Here is a 21,987-nt window from a genome sequence, read left to right as displayed (position 1 = left end):
GTGACTCTCTGCAGTCCTGTGGCCATAGTAACTTTCCTGACCACATGCCCCTTCCCTCCCCCAGGCTGACAAGACATGTCCAGATTTTGGCATTGGCTCCCACTATTCTCCACTTTGATATCAGCTGTCACCTCGGGTCATGAGTCAACATAGCCTGGAGGTCACACAGCTAGTCAAGGTGCCATGCTACTATGATGCCTGGTGATATCCAGTTGCCTTTCCTACTTGCATAGAAATATAAGGAGTAGAGCCAGGCAAAGGTGGCACACACCGTTAATCCCAGCACTTGGTAGGCAAAGAAAAGTGGATTTCCATGAGTTGGAGGCCAGCCTGGGCTACAGAGCAAGTTCCAGGACATTCAGAGCTGTCACACAGAGAACCCCTGTCTCGAAACACCCTACATACACTAGAAAAAAGAAGAAATATTGCCAGTGGGTTGAAGTATAAGTGCAGACAGGCTCTGAAATGCCTTAGTAAGGAAAGAGAGATGCCTTAGTAAGGAAAGAGGTGGACAGTTACTAATGACCCAAGGAAGGCAGCAGTGAGGGCCTGGGAGAAGGCACAGAGGATAAAAAGGAACAGTGCTTGCTGTGCAAATGTGAAGATCACAGTTCGAGCCTCCAGTACACAGCAGCCTCCAGTACACACTAGCCTCCAGTACACAGCAGCCTCCAGTACACAGCAGCCTCCAGTACACATTAGCCTCCAGTACACAGCAGCCTCCAGTACACACTAGCCTCCAGTACACAGCAGCCTCCAGTACACAGCAGCCTCCAGTACACACTAGCCTCCAGTACACAGCAGCCTCCAGTACACAGCAGCCTCCAGTACACACTAGCCTCCAGTACACACTAGCCTCCAGTACACACTAGCCTCCAGTACACAGCAGCCTCCAGTACACAGCAGCCTCCAGTACACAGCAGCCTCCAGTACACAGCAGCCTCCAGTACACACTAGCCTCCAGTACACACTAGCCTCCAGTACACACTAGCCTCCAGTACACAGCAGCCTCCAGTACACAGCAGCCTCCAGTACACACTAGCCTCCAGTACACAGCAGCCTCCAGTACACACTAGCCTCCAGTACACAGCAGCCTCCAGTACACAGCAGCCTCCAGTACACAGCAGCCTCCAGTACACACTAGCCTCCAGTACACACTAGCCTCCAGTACACACTAGCCTCCAGTACACACTAGCCTCCAGTACACAGCAGCCTCCAGTACACACTAGCCTCCAGTACACAGCAGCCTCCAGTACACAGCAATCTCCAGTACACACTAGCCTCCAGTACACACTAGCCTCCAGTACACACTAGCCTCCAGTACACAGCAGCCTCCAGTACACACTAGCCTCCAGTACACAGCAGCCTCCAGTACACAGCAGCCTCCAGTACACACTAGCCTCCAGTACACAGCAGCCTCCAGTACACAGCAGCCTCCAGTACACAGCAGCCTCCAGTACACAGCAGCCTCCAGTACACACTAGTCTCCAGTACACACTAGTCTCCAGTACACACTAGTCTCCAGTACACACTAGTCTCCAGTACACACTAGCCTCCAGTACACAGCAGCCTCCAGTACACAGCAGCCTCCAGTACACAGCAGCCTCCAGTACACACTAGCCTCCAGTACACACTAGCCTCCAGTACACACTAGCCTCCAGTACACAGCAGCCTCCAGTACACAGCAGCCTCCAGTACACAGCAGCCTCCAGTACACACTAGCCTCCAGTACACACTAGCCTCCAGTACACAGCAGCCTCCAGTACACAGCAGCCTCCAGTACACAGCAGCCTCCAGTACACACTAGCCTCCAGTACACACTAGCCTCCAGTACACACTAGCCTCCAGTACACAGCAGCCTCCAGTACACACTAGCCTCCAGTACACAGCAGCCTCCAGTACACACTAGCCTCCAGTACACAGCAGCCTCCAGTACACAGCAGCCTCCAGTACACACTAGCCTCCAGTACACACTAGCCTCCAGTACACAGCAGCCTCCAGTACACAGCAGCCTCCAGTACACAGCAGCCTCCAGTACACACTAGTCTCCAGTACACACTAGTCTCCAGTACACACTAGTCTCCAGTACACACTTCCTAGGCTACTTTGAGGCGTAAGAAGAGCCTCCACATGTACTCTCGCCCCCTTTGTGACAAGGTCTTTCTCTAGAACAGACTGTCTTGAGTTTGTGACCCTCCTGCCTCAGCCTCATAAGTGCTGAGATTAAAAGGAGAACATACTTAACTGATGTCGAATCTAGCCTCATATTCCAGGGTAGTAGTTGCCCCTCTCATGTTTGTTTCTTTGAGGCAGGGTCTCATGTAGCTCAGGCTAACCTTGACTCAGTAGCCAAGGATAACCTTGAATCCCTTATCCTCCTGCCTCCACTATCCAAATTCTAGAATTGCAGATGTGGCAGCCATAGTTCTTTATTTATCCATTTTATTATTTGAGACAGGGTTTCTGTGGTGGTTTGAATAAGAAACGTCCTTGTAGGCCCTGGTGCTTGAACAGTTGGTCCCAATTTGTGTTGCTGTTTAGGGAGGTTTAGATGTGGTCTTGCTGGAGGAAGTCTGTCACTGGGGGTGAGATCTGAGAACTTATAGACTGGCCCTACTTCCAGTTGTCTGTCTTGGTTCATGTTTCAGGTCCAGACATTATCTCTCAGCATCTTACTCCTCCAGCCATGCTTGCCTGCTGCTTGTGGCTGTGCCTCCCCACCTTAATGGACTCTTACCCCTCTGGAACCGTAAGCCAAAATAACTAAAGTTGTCTCTGGTCATGGTGTTTTATCACAGCAACAAAAAAGTAACTAATAAAGTCTCACTGTGTAGCCTGGAACTCACACAGATCCACCTGCCTCTTCTAGTATGGAAAACATGGGTCACCACCACAGGCCCTTGTTCCCTATTTTATGCAGTAAGTCCCTTCCTCACTCCTGCACTCAGCCCTCTGAACTCCCATGCTCATCCGGGTTTTCACTTCACAGGTCTCAGATCACCTGTCTCAGCCTCTCTAGCCTCTCCCACCCCTCCAGGCTCTGCATCTTCTGGGTGCTTTCAAAGAGGTCTATCCTTCTCTATCTAGCCTGTAGCACGCTGAAGAATATTCCGGAGTACCAGGGAGGCATTCATTTTCCCACTAGGTCACACACTGAGCAAGCGTTTATAGAGTAGTTAGTTACATGCTAGACTCTGTCCTGGGTTCCAGACGCACAGGGGTTCTGACTGCAGGGTCCTGACCTGGGGAATCCCACAGTCCAGGGGATGGGTCCGAGGACACAGGGAGAACAGGTGGGATAATTTAGCGCTACAAAGACCACTCTGCAGCATCTGGGTTCGCCCAGGGAGCGCAAGGTCAGAGTAGGCCTGCTTGAAGAGGTAACAGCTGAACTTTAATCCGGAGCTGGCCTCAGTACACTAGGGAGATTTGTTCAGGAGGGAGAGACCGGTTCAAAGGCTTCAAGTGGGGCAGGGGCAGGGTTGTGGCCTGAACTCGGTGGCCACTGCTGTTGGCAACACACCCTGAGGCGCGGATTTGAGACCTGGCCAGCACAGCCAGGTCCTGCAGGCCTCCAGGACCGAAGGTTCAGGATTTGAGAGCCTATTATGGGGGCGCCATCTTGTTCTTTTCACCGGGACCAAACAGGCCCAGAGGCAACTAGCTACCACCCGAGTCACAGCGGCGCCACAGCGAGGGTCTCGCCGAGCCCCTTCCGTGCGGCGATGTCAGCCACTCAGAACGCACTCTTGTCTTCGCAGGACGGAAGTGGCGGGCGGGGAAACTGATGTACCCGCCCCCCGCCCACCATAGCGCCCCTGACTGGCTCCGCCGAGCGGCCCCGCCTCCGAGGTGTTGCGGCTGGGGTGGGTCGTTGTGGGAGTGGCCGACCAAGTAGCGGGTGTAGAACCGCGAGGCTGCTGTGTTCTCTGTCACCATGGGGGCCCAGCTGAGCACGGTAGGTAGTAGGGGTCTGGGGTCGCCAGGTGCGCACTGTGGGGACAAGGTACTATCCGGGACGCCCAGCATCCCTTCAGGCGCACCGCGCCACACCCGGCCCCTTGCTTGCCGTGACTCACTCCTTGGCTAGTGGCCGCGCCACGCCAGCCCTGCCGCAGGCCAGAGGGGGGCCCGGGCGCGGCGGACATTGGGGAACCCTCCTGGGTGTGCACGAACGTGACGGGGAATGAGTGACGTGTGCGCGCGCGCGTGATTGGACGTGACTTGTGAGAGTGAGAAAGTTGGAGCGACTGAGAACGTGAAATGTATGCATCTGTACGAGTGCACAGGCGAGGGTTTTGTGAATGTGAAGTGTGACTGTGGGTGCACAGGTGTGTTCGTGGAGGAGCCAATAGTGTGTGTGTGTGTGTGTGTGAGAGAGAGAGAGAGAGAGACTATGAAGGTGTGGGCATGAAGACGTGCATGTGTGAATAGTGGACACATGTGAGCTGGCATGGACCAGAGTACTTTGGGGTGCATGTGTGCACAGGCGAAGTGTGTAGGATATCTTTAGATCAGGGATTGCTTGCATCTTCCATACATAAACAAGGCCATGATCTTTCAAGCTGTCAGTCACTTTCTGCTGTCACCTGAAGGCCTTGGTCATTCTTGTTACACAGCTATGTTGTCAATGAAGTATCACTTAGACTTGGCCACCTGTCACACAACTATGCTATCATTGAAGTGTCATTAGACTTGGCCACCAGCCCAGGGCACTTAGAATGCTGGGACCTTCTAATATCTACAAATCTACCCTCTTGCTGCAACTCTGGGGGCCCCTTGGCTACCCTGGAGAACACCTCCTCTCCCTGGTTTCTTTTTTTTTCTCTCTTTTATTATTATTATTATTATTTAGGATTTATTAATTTGTTATGTATACATTGTTTTGCCTGCATGGCCAGAAGAGGGCACCATTACAGAGGGTTGTGAGCCATTATGTGGTTGCTGGGATTTGAACTCAGAACCTTTGGAAGAGCAGTCAGTACTCTTAAGTATTGAGCCATGTCTCTAGCCCCTTCCCTGATTGCTTAAGAGCATCCATGTGAAGTGTGCCCAACCCCAACTGCATAAACACATCCTGGCCTTGAGGTGCTCAGCTCTTTGGGTGTAGGAAAATTAGGCCAGCACCTGTCTTGGAAGTTGTTCTCCTCTCTTCGAGATCCAAGACCTGGCATTTGCTCTTGAAAGAGTGGCCAATTTGGGATGGTCCATTCAAGGAGCAGCCTGGCCTAAGGCAAACCTGTGGCATCACCCCACAATGACATTCCGACCAGTTTCCCCAGAGATTGTCCTTGGCCCATGCCCTCCCCTGCTTTCCAAGCTCTCCTCATCTTCTGGACCATGTTGGTATGTTTGCCACAGCACCCCAGCACCTGGCTATTGCGTCTATTCATGTCAACAGTAGTTCCTTGCAGGCAACAGAGCTCTGTCTAATTATCAGAAGACCCCCCCACCCTGGCCTCATTTGTCCAAGGGTTGCTTGCTATTGTCCTTGACTTATGGGACTGACTGGGGTCCCACTTAGTCCCTGGTGCCCACAGTATACACAATCCAGCCTCCTGTCTTGGAGGCCATGTGCTCTGTGGGTGGCTGCTGGGCATTGAGTGTACCAGGTGTCTTTTATCTGGGCCATGCAGGCCCTGTGGGAGGCCTCCTGCATATTTTGGGGGCTCCATCCCAGAGGACAGCACTCAAGTCAGCTATCCGAGGGGAAAAGGTTGCATGCTTAGCTTGCTGTTCTGGACTGCCTCTCTGTCCGTGAGTTCCAGCAAGCCCTGACCTATTACTCTTGTAGAGTAGATAATGCTTTTCCACTGGCTCAGAAACCCTGAGCCTGGTTGGTAGCTTAGAATCAACAGAGGGTGGTTCAACTATCCACCTGTTCCTCCTCCTGGGCTCCCTTCCCCCAAAGTCTGGAGCCCAGCCCAGAGCCCCCCTGCTTCAGGACTTCCTCCATTTCCTCCTACTTCCTCCCACTTAGAACAAGACCAGGAGGGCTGTGGTCACTTGATCTGGCAGGACAGCTGTCGAGTGGGTGGTGGGCAGGTAAGCGAGTTGATGACTGGTTTATTTAAGCCCCAGGTCAGGGAGCTGGTACCTGGAGGGAGGCTGGGACTGGGCTTTCTGCCCACTCTCCCGATTCAGCCTGGGCAGACTGGATTCCAGGGTCCTAGAGGGAAACGTGCCAGAGGGCAGCCAGCCAGGGTATTCTTTGGGTGGGGAGCAGGTTGTGCACCCTTTAGCTATGATGGTGAGTTCAGGGCTCCCTCCTCGGTGCTGATACCCAGTTTCCTTTTTACCCCTCTTTGCTGTTAGAGCAAGGAGAAGAAGAGGTGGGTTTCTTGGTACATGGTATGGCCTGAGGGTCAAGGTCTGGGAAGCAAGGACTTATAACTAGTTGGGGTAAGTTATAAGTCCGTGTGTGTGTGTGTGTGTGTGTGTGTGTGTGTGTGTGTGTGTGCGTGCGTGCACGTTTGTACAGCTGGGAAGGAACTGGGGCAGTGACTTGGCCTCAGCCATCTGCCTCCTGTTTACTTGACCACTGCTGCTGGGACTAGGGTGGTGCCATGGAGGGATGGGGACAATCTGTTTACTCTATGCCAGTGAGGACACAATACAACCAGGCCCCTGGTGAGTGAGTTTGGTTGGGCCTCTAACTGTAGGAGAGCAAACCTTCACTCTACTGCTCCTGGCCTTGGTTCAGCTGCCCTGTGACTGGGTCTGTCTTCCCCTCTAATTTGAGTTCCTTGAGCATGGGGTATAGGCCTGGGCCACACACATACACAGGAGTGCCTGTTGAAGCTGTAGACTGAATAAATGGCAGCCAGGGTGGCTTGTCACAGCTACCTTTCTAGATAGGAATTTTTATATTAGGAAAGATTCACCTTTCCCTTCTCAGTGTCCAGAACTAATCCTGGACTCAGGCTTGTCACTGAAGCGCCTGTTTTCTTACTTGAATTGGGAGTGATGATAGCACCTCCCAGATGCAGCCTGAGGGTTGAGGTAAGAGGGCAGTGCCTGTTGGGAGCAGCCAGGAGGCTGGCCCTGGCTCGTGAAACCTGCACCTTCTGAGCATGCTCCAGGGCTAGGGGCAGGTGGCCTGGCTCCCTCCATAGCCTGTGCTAAGCCTAAGGACTGTAAGGGGAATCAGATAGGCTGAACCCTTCTCTCATTAGGGAGCAGTCTTGGCTTTTGCCCTGGTTCTGGAACTTTCTAGACAACACAAGAAGCCAGAGAGACAAGGGTCAGGAGAGAAGGATGTTGTTGTCCTTTTGGTAACCGCACCATGTGCTGGGTTAGGGGTGACCAAGCAACCCTAAGTTACCTGGAGACAGGAGAGGTGGGTCATTCTGAGCCCAGGATTGGTGGAGAGGCTGTGTGGGGACTCTAGCTTATATGTTCAGTGAATCTACCCAGAGCCCTGACAGAGGAGTGTCTTTGTAGACACACCCTCAGAGCTGTCCAGCATTGGTGGGTTTAGGGTGAGTGAGGATTGTGGGCTGTCCCACACATGGAACCAAATCTGAAGTCCATGTTGGGCCTCTGTGAGCCTCCTTTGTTAAATGAGGATGTAGCGATAACTGCACTTCTGTGTTTGTTACTTTTCTGTTGTGATAAAGCACCATGACCAGGCAACTTAAGGAAGAGTTTGTGTTGGCTCATGGTTTCAGAGAGCTTGAGTCCATCATGGCAGGGAAGGCATGCCAGCAAGGACAGGAAGCTGGGGGATCATATCTCACCCTTACAGGAAGCAGAGATTGCTTGTCTGTCCCCAGTGATGTATTTCCTCCACAAGGCTGTTCCTCCTAAAGGTTCTAGGATGTCACTAAACAGCGCCATAAACTGGGGACTAAGTGTTCTAATCCATGAGCCTGTGGAGGACATGCCTCATTCATACCACAACAGAAGCCCATGGTAGAGGGTCAAGAACCATCTAGGTGTGTGGCAGCCCTGGGAGGCCAGCTGTGGGCCAAGGGGACTCCAGCTGGTGAACCTGACTATGTGTTCAAAACCCTGCTGGGGGATAAAACGGGGCACACCTAGCATAGGCCCAGTTGGGCCGAGTCGTCGGCGCTCATTCCCAGGGCTCGCAACAGTGGTAGTTTCTGGATGTAGTTTAACTATGTGCCATGGAACCATCTGGCAGAAAAATATCTCCAGAATAGTCCTTGTCACCAGAGAGCTTACAGAGAAGGCTGTGAAAAAGTCACCAAGGGCCTGGTTAATAGGCATGGACCCTCAGGAAAGACACCATTTGAGTTGGGTTCTGGAAGATTCACAGGAGGAGCTGGTTGGATGCATCTAGAGGCGGGCAGTGGGGCAAGAAAAGTGTGCCAGGCAGGAGCGAGAAGTGGAGGGGCAGGGAGGGAGGCCCGCGTGGGAGCCACAGAGCAGGGGCACTAGTGAGTGTTGTGGGAGTGGGGCAGCTTGCTGGTTGGGGAAGCTAGGGTTGGAAATATGCTTGGGCCTTCTAAGAGGTATGGTATCTGGATCTGGGCCGTGGACTGTGATGTGGGCACAGTAGGACCTGTCTCTAGAGGTGGCTGAGGAACAGCAACATGGGGCTGAAAAGTCCTAAAGTCAAATTGCAGTCTCATTCTTACTTGGTTTTGTTCCCATGGCCAGCCGCTTATTTACCCTGAGAAAGCTCACAGATGGTGGCATGGATATGATCATAGGTGTGACTTGGGGCAGGGCGAGTCCCTCAAGCCTGTTTCCCCTCTGTGGCTTGGAGTACACACTAAACTTGCAGTCAAGGGCTGAAGTGGGGTGGTCCCAGGGACACATGGCCTTGTCCTTGAAGCAGTGCCAGCTCAGGGTTCATGGCTGATGTTTGCTCTGTGCATAGCCTTTGGAAGCCTCATTCACTTTCTTCAGAGACCCTTTCTGAGTTCTTTGAGCTTACATCCATGGTGCCAACTTGGTCCTTCAGTGAACCTTGGGACAGGTAAGGTGCTTGCATGATTCTGGGGCTCATTAAATGGGTGTGGACCAGAAATTGGCCCAGCAATTGGCCCTTTTTAGACCCTATGGGTCACATAGACCCAGGGGCCTATGGGGTGAGGCCTTGGCTAGGAGAGAGACAGTTTGTTTTGTGCCCAACAAAGGGCCCCTGGCTGCTGGGGATGCTGGAACCTGCAGGGCCGGTTTGGAGGTGAGGAGTGTCAGGTTTACTGTCCCTCTACTTCTCAGGTTGCACATATCCGTGGGAATCAGGCCCCCCCCCCCCCAGCTTATCTCACGGTTTCTTGGGAGGAATGCCATTCTGTAGATGGCACAAGAGGCTCACGCAGAGTGCCCTTCTGAGCTGCTGGAGGGTGGGGAGTCCTGGCAAGGTCTTGAGAGCAAGAGTGTCCTTGCTTAGAGGGTACAACAGGGCCAACCAAATGGCTCAGTGGGTGAAAGCACTTCTCCTGTGATCAAAATACCAGATAGAAATAACCAGAGAGGAAAGAGCTTTTGGCTTGTAATTTCAGTTTGTCATGGTGGGGAGGTTATGGCTGTAGAAGTAGGAGCCTGTGATTAAGGCTGTTCACATCCCTGCTAACCGGGATGTGCTGAGAAAGGGCCAGGGCCAGATCCATTGACTCATTTCTTTTAGCTAAGCCCAACTTTCCAAAACAGCTGTCCAGGGCTACTCATCCAGTGAGAGGCAGAGCCCAGCAGCCAGGGAGAGACTGAACTTCTCCAAACTTACTGGCTTGTTTTCTTGGCTCTGAGGAGAAAGTATGGAGCCAGTGACCCCTAGGAAACTGGTTTACAGATGCTTGGAGGCTTGTGGTCAGTGTAGGGCTCTCAGTTGGATTCTGAGTATAGCTGAGAACTGGAACTTGGGCCTTGGATTTGACTCAATCAGTAGAGTACTTGCCTGTAATCTTCACAGTCGGTGGGGGGGGGGGTGTCAGAAAGTCAAGGTTTTTCAGAACTTTCCTTGTGGCACTGGGCATAGATGATTGAGTGATGTGGCAGGCGTTGTGAGTTTGGTTTTGGTAGTTTTTTCTAGTGGACTGTCAAATGGAGTTCCCTGGAAAAGGCTGGTGGAGAAAGGTCACAGGAGGAAGGGCTTGGGGATGCTGGTGAAGTGTCACCTGTAAGGGAGTGGCAGGGCTTCTTCCTGCCCCTCTGTTGACCTTGAGCCCACTCTGTCCCTGCAGTTGAGCCGTGTGGCGCTCTCTCCAGTCTGGTTCCTCTATAGCCTCTTCATGAAGCTGTTTCAGCGCTCGTCACCGGCTATCACCCTCGAGAACCCGGACATCAAGTACCCACTACGACTCATCGACAAGGAGGTGACTGCCCCACCCCATGCCCCAGTATCCCTGTGGCTCCTGGGTTTCTGGTCTCCTATCTGTCATCTGCCGTTTTACAGATGGAAAGACACAGGGATTTCCCTTCCTAAGACAATGGAGAAGTTGTGCGAACTCCTTCCCTGGGAAGGTCGAAACAAATACCTGTTCTCTCCAGATAGAGCACAATGACAAACCAAAGTACCAGTCCACTGAAAGCCACACCAATGAATTAATCGGTCTCATTTACAAAACATGGGTGACTGTGGGTGACCCCAAAGCAGCCTCACCCCTACGTGGATGATGGATTTCCCCACATGGCTTAGGTGGAGGCCCCCTTGAGTCAACCCTGTGCACTATAGCACCTCCAGGAGTCCTCTAGGCTGAGTCAGTTCGGGCGGAGCCACAACTGACTGGGAGTTGCAGAAGGGAGTGGCCAGAATCTCAGGTGAGGGTCCACCAACCCTCCTCAGCCCATTCTTCTATTTGGGAAAGTCAACCACGGGCCCCACCTGGGGCTGGGGTGTCTCTTGCAACTAATCGCAGCTGCTCTGAAGAAGATGGTAATTGTTATATTGGGGGTAATGTAACACCCTACAACCGTCTCCCACCATGGTCACAGTCCATGGAATATCAGGGTGGGAGATGCCCTTTGGGACTTTTGGGTACATACCCCCTACTTACTCTGGGGAGCAGGGTGAGAAGCTGAGCACCCTGCCCCTTGGAGATAAGAGCTCACCCTTCCCTTGCTCTTGTGGTAGATTTGTTAGCCTGGATGTCTTCCCTCTTGCTGCCAGGCCAGGGCTCTGGTCAGGACTGAGGCTGAGCTTCTCCGCTCCTGCTCAGCTGACTTCCCTTTTCCTCAAGGTCCTCCCTGCTCTATTCCTGGCTTTCCCTAGTTGCTTCCAGAGGGGTGTGGCAGGAAAACTGAGTCAGGGAGCAGAGAGTCAAAGCCTAGAGGAGTGGAGGAGCCTTGGCTTCAGGGCCTAGGCTCAGGTTTCCCTCAGGATGCATGACCATGGGATCCCCCTGCCTCTGCCTCCCGGAGTGCTGGGATTAAAGGTGTGGGCCACCATCACCTGGCCAGCATCATGTTTTTAATAATGTATTTATTTTATGTGCATAGTTTATGTATTTTACCTACATCTGTGAGTGTGTTGGATTCTCTGGAACTGAAGTTACAGACAGTAGTGAGTTACCATGTGTGTTCTGGAAATTGAATCTGGGTCCTCTGGAGGAGCAATCAGTGGTCCCAGCCGCTGAATCCTCTCTCTAGCCCCCAGCATCATGTGTTTAAACCTTGTTGTTTATCAGGTGTTTGGCTTGTTGTGTTTCTGAGCATGGAACCCAGGACCTTGAGCAAGGTGCTCAGAGCTCTGCCCTTCACCTCAGCCCTCATAACCCTTTTGTTCTTAATTTTCACCTTCCCTCTGTATACTGCATTTTAATTCTTAAAGTGTGACATGATTTGTGTATCACTGTAAAAGTTCTGCTTGTGCAGTGGGGCTTCCCCTCCCCACCCATAGCTGGCCCAGTAGCTATTCTGGAAACCTGAAGCCTGCTTCCATGTTACCCATACAGTGCAGGTGGGTTTTCATGAACTCAAAGTTGTTTTTGTTTTCCAAGACTGTCTAGTGTCTTTTATGAGGCCACGAGGCCACACAGTGGGGACCCGCCTATCCCTATTGAATGAGCACATGGCCTTTCTGGAGTTCAGCTTCTTCCCTTTCCCTCCACAGCCTGGTGCTGCCCTTCCATGTCAGCAGGTGGACCTGCTTTGTGGTCCTGCCAGGCTGCCTTGTAAGATGCTATCTTAGTTGTCAATACTTCCTCCAAAAATCCCCCAAAAGGCGGTGTCTGTCCTTGGCCCTTAGGCCCAGTCAATAGTCCTGGACTCTGCCCCTAGTCAGCTGGACTCCTTATGTGGCTTAGTCCAAAGGTTCTGGGAGGCAGGGTGGCCCACAGCTTTGCCCTGTGTGGTGCCCAGTTGGGCTTCTCCAGTGTTTCCTCTCAAATGTGTAGGGTGGGGTTTCCCCCACCCAACACCCTCCTTGTGCTGACTTCCTCCTGAGTGGCATGGCCTTCTTTCTCAGTCTGACCTAAGACGGGGAGGCCTGTAGTTCACCTCCAGGTGTTATCGCTGTGGCCATGTGCAGATGCACATGTAGGTGTGGTCCTGCAGCTGCTGGCTCTTCCTGAAACCAGCTTGGGTTCCAGGAGGAGGTCCACAGTCAACTCTGACCAGAACTCTCTGGCAGATTTCTTGGCCCTCCTATGGGGTCTCAGAAGGTGTTTCTCAGTCATTTCCTTAGGCCCTTAAGCAGCCCCCTGACCATCCCTGGAGGGGACATGGCTGCCACAATCCAGCTGTTGACTATGCCTCAGTGCCTAGCCTGTGGAAGGTAGAGGCCTGACTTTGGGTTTTTGACTGTGGCCAACCCCAGCACCTCCCAGGCAATGAAGGCTGCTATGGCTCCTGGCTCCTGGCCCTACGTAGCTCAGCCTCAGCTACAGCCACTCCCTTCCTGTGGGTTCTTGGCTGAAGTGATTTCTAGAACCTTCTACTACCAGGCTTGGCACATAGGGCTCTGTCTCAGCTCTGCTCCTTTTCTGGTCTGGTCATAAGTTGTTCCTGCCACCATAGGCTCCAGATGAGAGTAGATTCTTCCCACTACCAAGTGGAATTTTCTGGGTTTTCTGGTATCCTCTTTTTGGGAATGTGTGTTTATTCTTGCTTTGAGCACTCTGCTATGGCCCACCCCCAAGTGTGTGTGCTGGTGATGTCACTGTCACTGCTGAGGGATTGGGGGGCTCTGAGACCCAGCAGCTCTGCCTCTTTGCAGATTATCAGTCACGACACACGGCGCTTCCGATTTGCCCTGCCTTCACCCCAGCACATCTTGGGCCTTCCCATTGGTGAGTCTGTCCAACCCAGCCCATCCCCTCCCTGCAGCCCAGGGAGGGGACAGCCTGCCCAGCCCTACAGTGTAGAGACCAGTGCCGAGGTGTGCTGGAAATCCCTTGTGAGGTGGGAGAGAGCAGTGGGAGCCAAGGCCAGGCCAGAGTTTAAATGTGAGACAGGTGTAGGGCCATGGGAAGACAAGTTCCTGGGGAGATAGCGCCTGACTCCAAATGACCCCTCCCTGTTTTACAGGCCAGCACATCTACCTCTCAAGTAGGATCGATGGGAACTTGGTCATTCGGCCCTACACCCCTGTCTCCAGTGATGATGACAAGGGCTTCGTGGACTTGGTGGTCAAGGTGGGATCCCCAGGGCATGCCTGCAGGTGTCGGGTGGGGTGTGGAAACCTGCTTCCTACTCAGGTAGCAGAGAAGGGGAGACCTAGAGTGGAGTGGGTGTTGACCAGGTGGGGAGGGACAGGGAAGGAAGCCTTCCAGGTGTAAAGACTCTGAGGTCAGAGGGCTTGAGAATCGACATTCAAAAGTGCAGAGCAGAACCAGACATTGGTGGCACACACCTTTAGTCCCAGCTCTCGGGAAGCAGAGGCAGGCAGATTTCTGTGAGTTCAAGTCTAGCCTGGTCTACAGAGTGAGTTCCAGGATAGCCAGGGTTGTTACACAGAGAAACCCTGTCTCAATAAAAACAAAAACAAGAAAACCAAAAAGTGCAGAGCAGGACCTTGAGGGGTGGCTAAAAGGTGGAGGCATCTATAGGGCTAGACAGGGCCTTTATGTCCCAGTCCAGCTTGGGACTTTGTCCAGAAACAAAGGAAATGGTCATGGATGGTTGGTTGGAATCTCTTGTCAGATAAGAGTGCAGGGAGGTGGGGAGGGAGAGAGGGAGGGAGGTGGGGAATGTAGGGGGAGGAGGGAGGGAAGAGGAGGAAGGGAGAGGGAGGGAGATAGAGGAGGGGGAGTGAGAGGAAGGAGGGAGGCAGGAGAGGGGGCGAAAGAGAGAGGGAGGGAAGGAGGAGAAGGAGGAAGGGAGGAGACAGAGGAGAGAGGCCGTCGATGACAGCTCTTCTTGAGTCTCCGTGGCCCTGCTGGCCCTGGATGCACCAGAGCCTGTGACATGCTCTGCCCACCTCTACCCTTCCCCACCAGCCTTCTGCTTGTCTTCAAGGTCTAGACCCCTGGGAAGATGGCTCAGCCCTGACAGGGCTACTCCTCTGTGTTCATATTCTTAGGCTATTTGTATCAAAGGCCTCCTCTTCCCCAAGACAGTAATCCGGGAAGGAAGTTGCTTCAAAGGGGATGTTTGTGTGACTGAGGCTTGTACCAGGAGGGAGGGCTGGGAAGAAGTGTGTACCTAGAGGAGGCTCTGCGATGAAGCGTGTACCAGGAGGGGGTCTGGGCTGAGCTGATGCGCTGAGCCTCATTGCTGGCAGATGTGGACACAGAACCTCAGCTGGCACAGCATGGCCGTCCAGCTGGTACCTGTAGCAGATGGAAGCTTTGCCTTTGTGAGGTGTGGGGTGAAAGACTTAAGTTGGGGTGAATGGGACCTTAGGAGAGGCTGGGGTACACCAAGGCTGGGTAGGGACTGAGAAATACTTGTGTGGCTTGCAGGTTTACTTCAAGGATACCCACCCCAAGTTTCCTGCTGGAGGGAAGATGTCCCAGTACCTGGAAAACATGAATATTGGAGACACCATTGAATTCCGGGGCCCCAATGGACTGCTGGTCTACCAGGGCAAAGGTGATTGGAGCAGGCATCTCTGGGAACTGGAGAGTGACTCTTGCGTGGGGGGGGGGGTAGGTGGTGTTCTCCCCTATCTTGGTTGTTTGGTTGTTTAGTGGCCAGCACAGGGGTCCCTGGCTGTGCTTGGGGGGGGTCCCTGTTGCTTTGCCTACTCAGTGCCCCCATACTACCCAGCCAGTGTCTGAGTGGGGACCCTTCACTCTACCCCCCCCCTTTGCTCTCTTTCCTGTGAGAGGACTCATTTGAGCAAGGTCCTGGATTCTAATTGTCACTCCAACAAGCCGGGGCTGTGTGGTGTTCTTTTTGCCCTGGACCCTGCAGGGCTTAACTGCTTTAATCACCCACCTTTCTCTTCCTAGGGAAGTTTGCCATCCGTGCAGACAAGAAGTCCAACCCTGTTGTCAGGACAGTGAAGTCTGTAGGCATGATTGCAGGAGGGACAGGTAAGGGTTGGAGCCCCAGTTGAGCTGTGGTGGGTTAGGATGTGCCAATGGAAAGAGGCAGGTCTGAGGTCAGGCCTGGATGTCCCAAGCCTCCTCTTGCTTGGGTGCCTGGTGTGCCCCAGCAGGCATCACTCAATATAAGGAGTAAGTTTTTCCGCCTGCCACGGGTCTTGTCCTGCCGCCGTACCTGCCCCAAATAATGCACAGAGACTCTGTATTTGATACAATGCTGTTGGCCAGGTACTAGTTTCTTATTGGCTAGCTCTGTCTTAAGTATTAGCCCATTTCTGTTGATCTATGTATTTCCACGAGCATTCATCTTACCAGGGAATGGGGCCTGCATCTGGTCTCCCCAGTCTCTCCATGCTGACTCCTTCCTACTTCCTCGAATCCTCCTTGTCTCCTAGTCCTGCCTGTCTTGCTTTCCTATTGGCCAACAGTGCTTTATTCAATTAACCAGTACGAGAAACATATTTACAGAATGACATCTCCCATCAACTCAGTGTGCGGGGTCCTTGTTTTATAGGTATCACCCCAATGCTGCAAGTGATCCGTGCTGTCATGAAGGACCCAAACGACCACACTGTGTGCTACCTGCTCTTTGCCAACCAGGTCAGTGAACAGTCCCCAGAGCAGGCAGGCTTGGGGCTAGGCCAGGTCCTGTGCAAGCATCTGAAGTCTCTGCAGAGGTGCCAAGGATGTCTGGAATGAGGGGCAGGGCAAACATTCTGGCAGAAGCAGGTGTGGATGGCTGCTGAAGAGGGAGCCCTGGGCCATCTCTCTATTCCTAAATCCTTCCTCCATCTTCACCTTGGGCAGAGACTGGAACTCTGATAGAGTGGGAGGACACTGGCCTGGGCAGAGACAGAGGTGAAGTGCTGAGGATGCAGCCCTCTGAGTGTGGTTAAGTCTGGCTTTGTGACCTTCTGTGTAGCCTAGCATGAGGAGCTTATCCTTTTTGTACTTGTCACTGGTAGTCTAGGCTGGTGAAGCAAGACTATCACAAGAGCCTTCTCAGGTCCTATGTTTTGTGGCCGAATATGGAATTATGTGATGTCTCTCGGGGGTCCAACCTGAGTTCCATCTGTCCTAGCAGTGTAGAGGCCAGACCCTGGCACCTTGTGCTTCTCAATATGATTGAGGTCATCTTGTCCCCAGGGTGTGTCAGGCCCAGCTCTGCACTGCCCATGTATCAGGCACAGTTGCCCAAGGGAAGCTATGTCCTGACCCCGATCTAGTCTTGACTGTCCTGAGACTTGGTCCCTGCACAGCTGTAGGAAACACACTGGGGTATTTGCTAGGCCAAGGGAGAGAGAGAGAGAGAGAGAGAGAGAGAGAGAGAGAGAGAGAGAGAGAGAGAGAGAGAGAGAGAGAGAGAGAGAATTAAGCTGGTTGTAAATCCACAAAGTGAAGGGTGGTCCTGAATTTAAGCTCTTCCCTCTGGTTGCTGGGATCATAAGCATGTGTCACTGTGCCCTCCTCACAGGCTCCATTTATATTTTTGGTTGTGAGTCTAGCTTTTAATGGCTGAGTCATCTTCCAGCCCCACAGGCTCCATTTATAAGGACCCATTGGTCAGCTGTTTTGAGGGCCCTACAGGCAAGGTGGCTGGAGGGAGCCACTATGTCACTAGGATTCTAGTGAGCTGCTGAGTATGGCTCACAGGGTTATGACAGACCCCTGTTGAGGTCCCCAAGGGCAGCCCCTGAGTCACCTTTCCTGACTGGGTGGCCTGTCTCCTGCAGTCTGAGAAAGACATCCTGCTGCGGCCTGAGCTGGAGGAACTGAGGAACGAACATTCTGCTCGCTTCAAGCTCTGGTACACAGTGGACAAAGCCCCTGACGGTGAGCATGGGGAACCCCAGGTGGAGTAGCAGATACCCACCCTCAGCCCTGAGCCTTTACCAGGCTCATTCGGCACTCATGGCTGTGGAGGAACCATATCTCAGAGAGGGGAAGTAAGTGCCCACATCCCACAGCTAGGAAGCAGCAGAGCCAGGCCTGGAATCCCGATTTCCACACTGCCCCACTGGACAGAGAAGCCCACACTATCTCCTTGGGCCTGGCCCACTTTGGGGCAGTCCTGGGGATAGTGCTGAGGGTTGGGGTGGCAGCTTCTATGTGGTTTGTAGTCTGCCACAGTCTTGTGTTTTTCCTGGTCCCTCACTCTGGAGAGGAGCTGGGATGTTATGGTTGCCCTGACACTGCCATGCACCTGCATAAGCTGTGGGCCAAGGTCACGGTGCCAAGGCCCATGCTGGAAGGAGGGAACCAGAACCCCAAACTCCTGTGAGACTGCTCTCTGGGAACTGAGCTGTCCTTTTCCTGCTTTGAGTAAAAAATGAGGATATAAGAGGTTACATCAGTGTTGGGGTGGGCTCACTCTGCAGTCATGAGGCCCATGCATGACCTACAGCATAACAAAAACTGGACATGGCGCATGCTTGCCATCTCATTGTTCAGGAGAAGATGAGGGCAAGAGGATCAGATGTTCATCATTCTCAACCATATAGCAAGTTCAAGGCCAGTGTGGGCCACATAAGACCCTAACCCCTTAAAACAACTGCAGTAACTAACACTGCTGTCTTTGCTGTAAAGAGAGCAGCTGCCCCTGCTTTGTCCAAGATTGTTTCTATCCCCTCCCCCAAGAGAGGGCTAAAACAGACTTTCTAGTCACCTGGGGAGAGAGGGCAAAGATTGACTATTTCTAGTCCCTTCTGGGAGAGAGGGCAAAGGTAAATTTTCTAGTCACTCCTGGGAGAGAGAGCAAAGATATGCTGTTTCTAAATACCCCTGAGAGAGAGGGCAAAGATAAATTGTTTCTATTAATCCCAGGTGGAGAGGGCAAAAAGATAAGTTCCCATTTATCTTGGGTAGAGAGAGCAAAGAGAGCAAAGCAATGATTCCACCCCAGCTCACCCTGTTGATCCCCAGTGAGTCCCACCCCAGCTCACCCTCTTGATCCCCAGTGAGTCCATTGGGCTTACCTAGAAGCATGGCTCACTTGTAAGAACATGGTGACTCTAAAATAGCTGCATCGACCACCTGAGGGGCTTTGTAATCCCAGGGACACCAAATTTCTAGAGCTTTATGAGCCTTGGCTTCCCTCCTCCCCCAGCAGGAAGGGGTTTCAGTGGGAAGAAACAGCTACTCACAACACGGGCCAAGCCATGAGTGTGAGTCAGCTCTGTACTGGGTGTGGGTGTCTGAATGACTTCTTTTGTAAAGAAAGTGGTAGTGGGAGGTGGGCTTGCCTGGAACAGCTGACTGGAGACCATCCTCTGAGGGGTTAGGGCTAGTGCTGACCCCTTGTGGTGGTCTGTGAAAATGTAGACCAATTCTCAGAGCTGGTTTCCCCAGCAAGGCTAGAGTTGGGTAATCAGCTGGCATTTCCCTTTTATCCAATACCACCCTGACCCACAAGGAAGAAGCAATGGGCCCTTAGGACCCAGACACAGTGCCAGCAGCCTACACATCTGTCAAATGCTAGGTTTCCCCAAGGCTACCTTTGGGACCTGGATTAGGAGACACCATGCCAAAACGCCTTGTGAGCCTCTCCTCTTACCTTTCTGTGCTGTCAGATGGCTTGTTCCCAGGCAGCTGTCTACATGTGCCACACCTTGTTCTAGAGGAATCCTAGGAAGCCTGCAGTGACTCACATGCTGAGTCAGAGGGTACAAATGGAATTTAGGAATGGAAGAAAAACAAGGGTGGTCTAAAGCAGAGCCAGGGATGGGCTCACATGGAAACATTGCTGTAGAGGATGCTGCCACAAGTGAGGTATTTGTTTGTCACTCAGACATTCCCAGCACCCAGGGTGCAAAGGGAATGTGTTCAGTTACTTTGCTCATGGTATCCATGAGCTGGAGGGTGTGATTGGTCAAACAGTGGATTCTTCCCAGCTCTAGGGTCTCCTGGGACTGTATTGGCCCCTCCTGTACCTGGACACCCATAGAGGAATCATCATATAGGCAATGCCTCCCTGTCAGTCAGCACCTTTTGAAAAACTTATTAACATTGTGTGTGTGTGTCGGAGTGGATTCCATGTACATTTGTGGAGGTTAGAGGACAAAGTTGTGGAGTTAAGTCCTGGGAATTGAACTCAGGTCACCAGTCTTGGCTTGCACAGGAAGTGCCTCTACCCATTGAGCTATCTTCCTGGCCCCAGTGCCATTTTTACCTTGGGGTTCTGTGTGGTTTCTGTTGGTGTTGAGGGCTTTGAGCAAGCTTGTATGGGTTTCAGAGGGCAGAGACAAGCAAGTGGTAATCCTGAGTGATGTGGACTAGAGGGATTGATTGAAGGGGCCTTTGTCAGGCCTGGTGGAGCCCTGAGTCTCAGAAACAGCCTCATTGGCAGGTGCCAGTGGCCCAGCATCCCTCTGCTCAGCTGCTACCTCACCTGTCTACCTCTGAAACCAGTCTAGAGAATGTGCCCATAGAGCCCAGCACAGGGACTGGCCTGGCGCAGGTACCCTCAGGTGGACCAAGAGGTGTCAGAATTGTTCTGGACATTCCCTAACCAGCCAGCCAGTGCTTAAAAGTCAGCACTGGGCCAGAGCCCACCCAGTGGCCGTGTGCTAGCTTCTTTCTGTGTTACCTGCTATGAGGGACGTGAAGGGCAGAAATAGTGTACATACAGGCCCAGGAAACAGAGGGAGGTAGTGGAAGGACCTGGAGGGAGCAGCTTCCACCCAGTGCCCAGGCCTAGAGTTTGAGTCTGTCCTGGTCTCACCGGTGATGGATTTCAGACTGTTCTTACAGGCTGCCTTCAGGGAATTTTTGTTTTATTTAATTATTTTGAGGTATTCCCACACTACAGTCCTCTAGCTGGCCTTGAACTCACATCCTCATTTCCCTTGTCTCTCTTAAGTGCTGGAATTTCAGTCTTGAGCCTATAATCTCTCCTGTCCTGCTCAGTGTTTACTGAATAGCTATGAACAAGGCCCTGCATCTTGTGGGCTGACTCTGGTGGCAGAAGAGTCAGGCAGTGAGCTTGCAGCTGGGGTTCAAGGTGTAGAAACGGTCACTGACTAGCCTGGGCTGGGCACCTCCTTAGGGAGACTCGTTAGTTGGGTGTGACCTTGAACAATTTTGGGTCATCTGGTCATCTTTCTATAAAATGAAATCCATGTGCCATGTCCTGGGCAGGACATTTGTTTAACATGCATGGGCCAAACTCCATCCTAGCACTACAAGACTAATCCTATGACAGTTGTGGGGGCCAGTGGGCTAGGGTTTCAAACCAGGGTAGGTGAGGACAAACAGGGAGGCCTTGTGCTCTGTTTGCAGGCTGTCAGTAGGTAGTGGGTTCAGGCATGTATAACATCTGGGAGAGGACAGGATGGACAGAGGAACTCTGGGTCAGCTGGGCAGCAAGTCAGGTGGGCAGGGGATTCCATTATGACTGAACTGGTCTCTTTTCTACAGTCTGGAACTACAGCCAGGGCTTTGTGAACGAGGAGATGATCAGGGACCACCTTCCACCCCCTGGGGAGGAGCCGCTGATACTGATGTGTGGACCTCCACCCATGATCCAGTTTGCCTGTTTGCCAAACCTGGAGCGTGTGGGCCACCCCAAGGAGCGATGCTTCACCTTCTGATGGCTGGATGCTGGCCACTCCCATGCCTGCTGCTCATGTATTCACCACAGCCACCTGTCTACCCTTCTCACCACTGTCCCTCATTCTGACATAAGCTCACATCCATACTGGGGCCTGGGTTCAGCTTGGCCTGCCCAGCCCTGGTCATCCAGCTGTACTGGCCCCTGAGGGGCCTTTGGGATCAGGACTTTGTATCAGGTGACCCCTGCTAACCACTTTCTGCATAGGCTCCTGTTTGGCACTAACTAGCCATTGTCAGAGATGTCCCATGACCACCCCCTTACACACACACACACACACACACACACACACACACACACACACACACAGAACTGTCAGTACCATGTCTACCCGTTGCCATGGACCAGTCTATAGGGGAAAAAAAAAAAAAAAAAAAAAAGGGAAGGGTAACAGCCACAGTCCCAGGATCCATGCCTACCCTCCACCCACCTGCCTTATGCCATGGCTGCCCTATGCCCTTAACACTACATTATATAGCCACACCCAGAGGTTCTTTTAGGTAGTGACAAGCTACCCCGACTGGTGGCCAAGAGTTCCTGGCGCAATGCACAGACCCTTCCAAAACCTCATGCCCCCTACAACCTTGGGTGCCCTGAGTCGTCAGTGCAACAGAGTGTGGTAGACCTTGGGATTCCCAGCTTTGTCTAGAGCCACCACTATGGCTTGTTTTCTATCCCGAACCTTGCTCTGCCTGGTCCCCAGCCTGGGGGAAGGCTTCTGACAGTGCCTCTTGTCGGAGATGGACCCGGTGTCCAGCACTGCCTCCAGCAGGTGATGATGTACCCTGCACACTGGCTTTTTTAGTCATTTATGGGCAGAAAAGAGTTGAAGTAAAACTTTGCTAATACTGACCTTTCTGGAGTCTCCATGGGGATGGCCAGGGAGGGGCAGGAGGGCCATGTGGGACAGACATTTTATTCCAGATATGCATTTGTATTGCCTGTTCAGAGTTTGGGAAGAGGGGAAAGTAGACAGGA

The 21,987-nt window shown here is 52.6% G+C and overlaps 1 protein-coding gene across 2 annotated transcripts; it reads left to right on the top strand.

Moving 5' to 3' along the window:
* Positions 1-3,892: 3,892 nt before the first annotated feature.
* Positions 3,893-21,861, top strand: LOC127225874 (NADH-cytochrome b5 reductase 3). 2 transcript variants are annotated; one of them, XM_051189498.1, is made up of 9 exons: positions 3,893-3,958; positions 10,155-10,286; positions 13,127-13,199; positions 13,438-13,544; positions 14,814-14,943; positions 15,306-15,389; positions 15,916-16,001; positions 17,135-17,234; positions 20,817-21,861. In XM_051189498.1, the coding sequence occupies exons 1-9, from the start codon at positions 3,938-3,940 to the stop codon at positions 20,987-20,989; spliced, it is 906 nt and encodes a 301-aa protein (XP_051045455.1). In that variant the 5' UTR covers positions 3,893-3,937; the 3' UTR covers positions 20,990-21,861. The 2 variants fall into 2 exon arrangements, with proteins under 2 accessions (XP_051045455.1, XP_051045456.1); XM_051189499.1 differs by lacking the exon at positions 3,893-3,958 and adding an exon at positions 6,003-6,045.
* The last annotated feature ends 126 nt before the right edge of the window (positions 21,862-21,987 follow it).

Source organism: Phodopus roborovskii, unplaced genomic scaffold, assembly GCF_943737965.1.
Source record: "Phodopus roborovskii unplaced genomic scaffold, PHOROB, whole genome shotgun sequence".
Classification (NCBI taxonomy): Eukaryota; Metazoa; Chordata; class Mammalia; order Rodentia; family Cricetidae; genus Phodopus; species Phodopus roborovskii.
The sequence above is the reverse complement of the archived record's forward strand: the minus strand, read 5'-3'. Positions and strand labels throughout refer to the sequence as shown.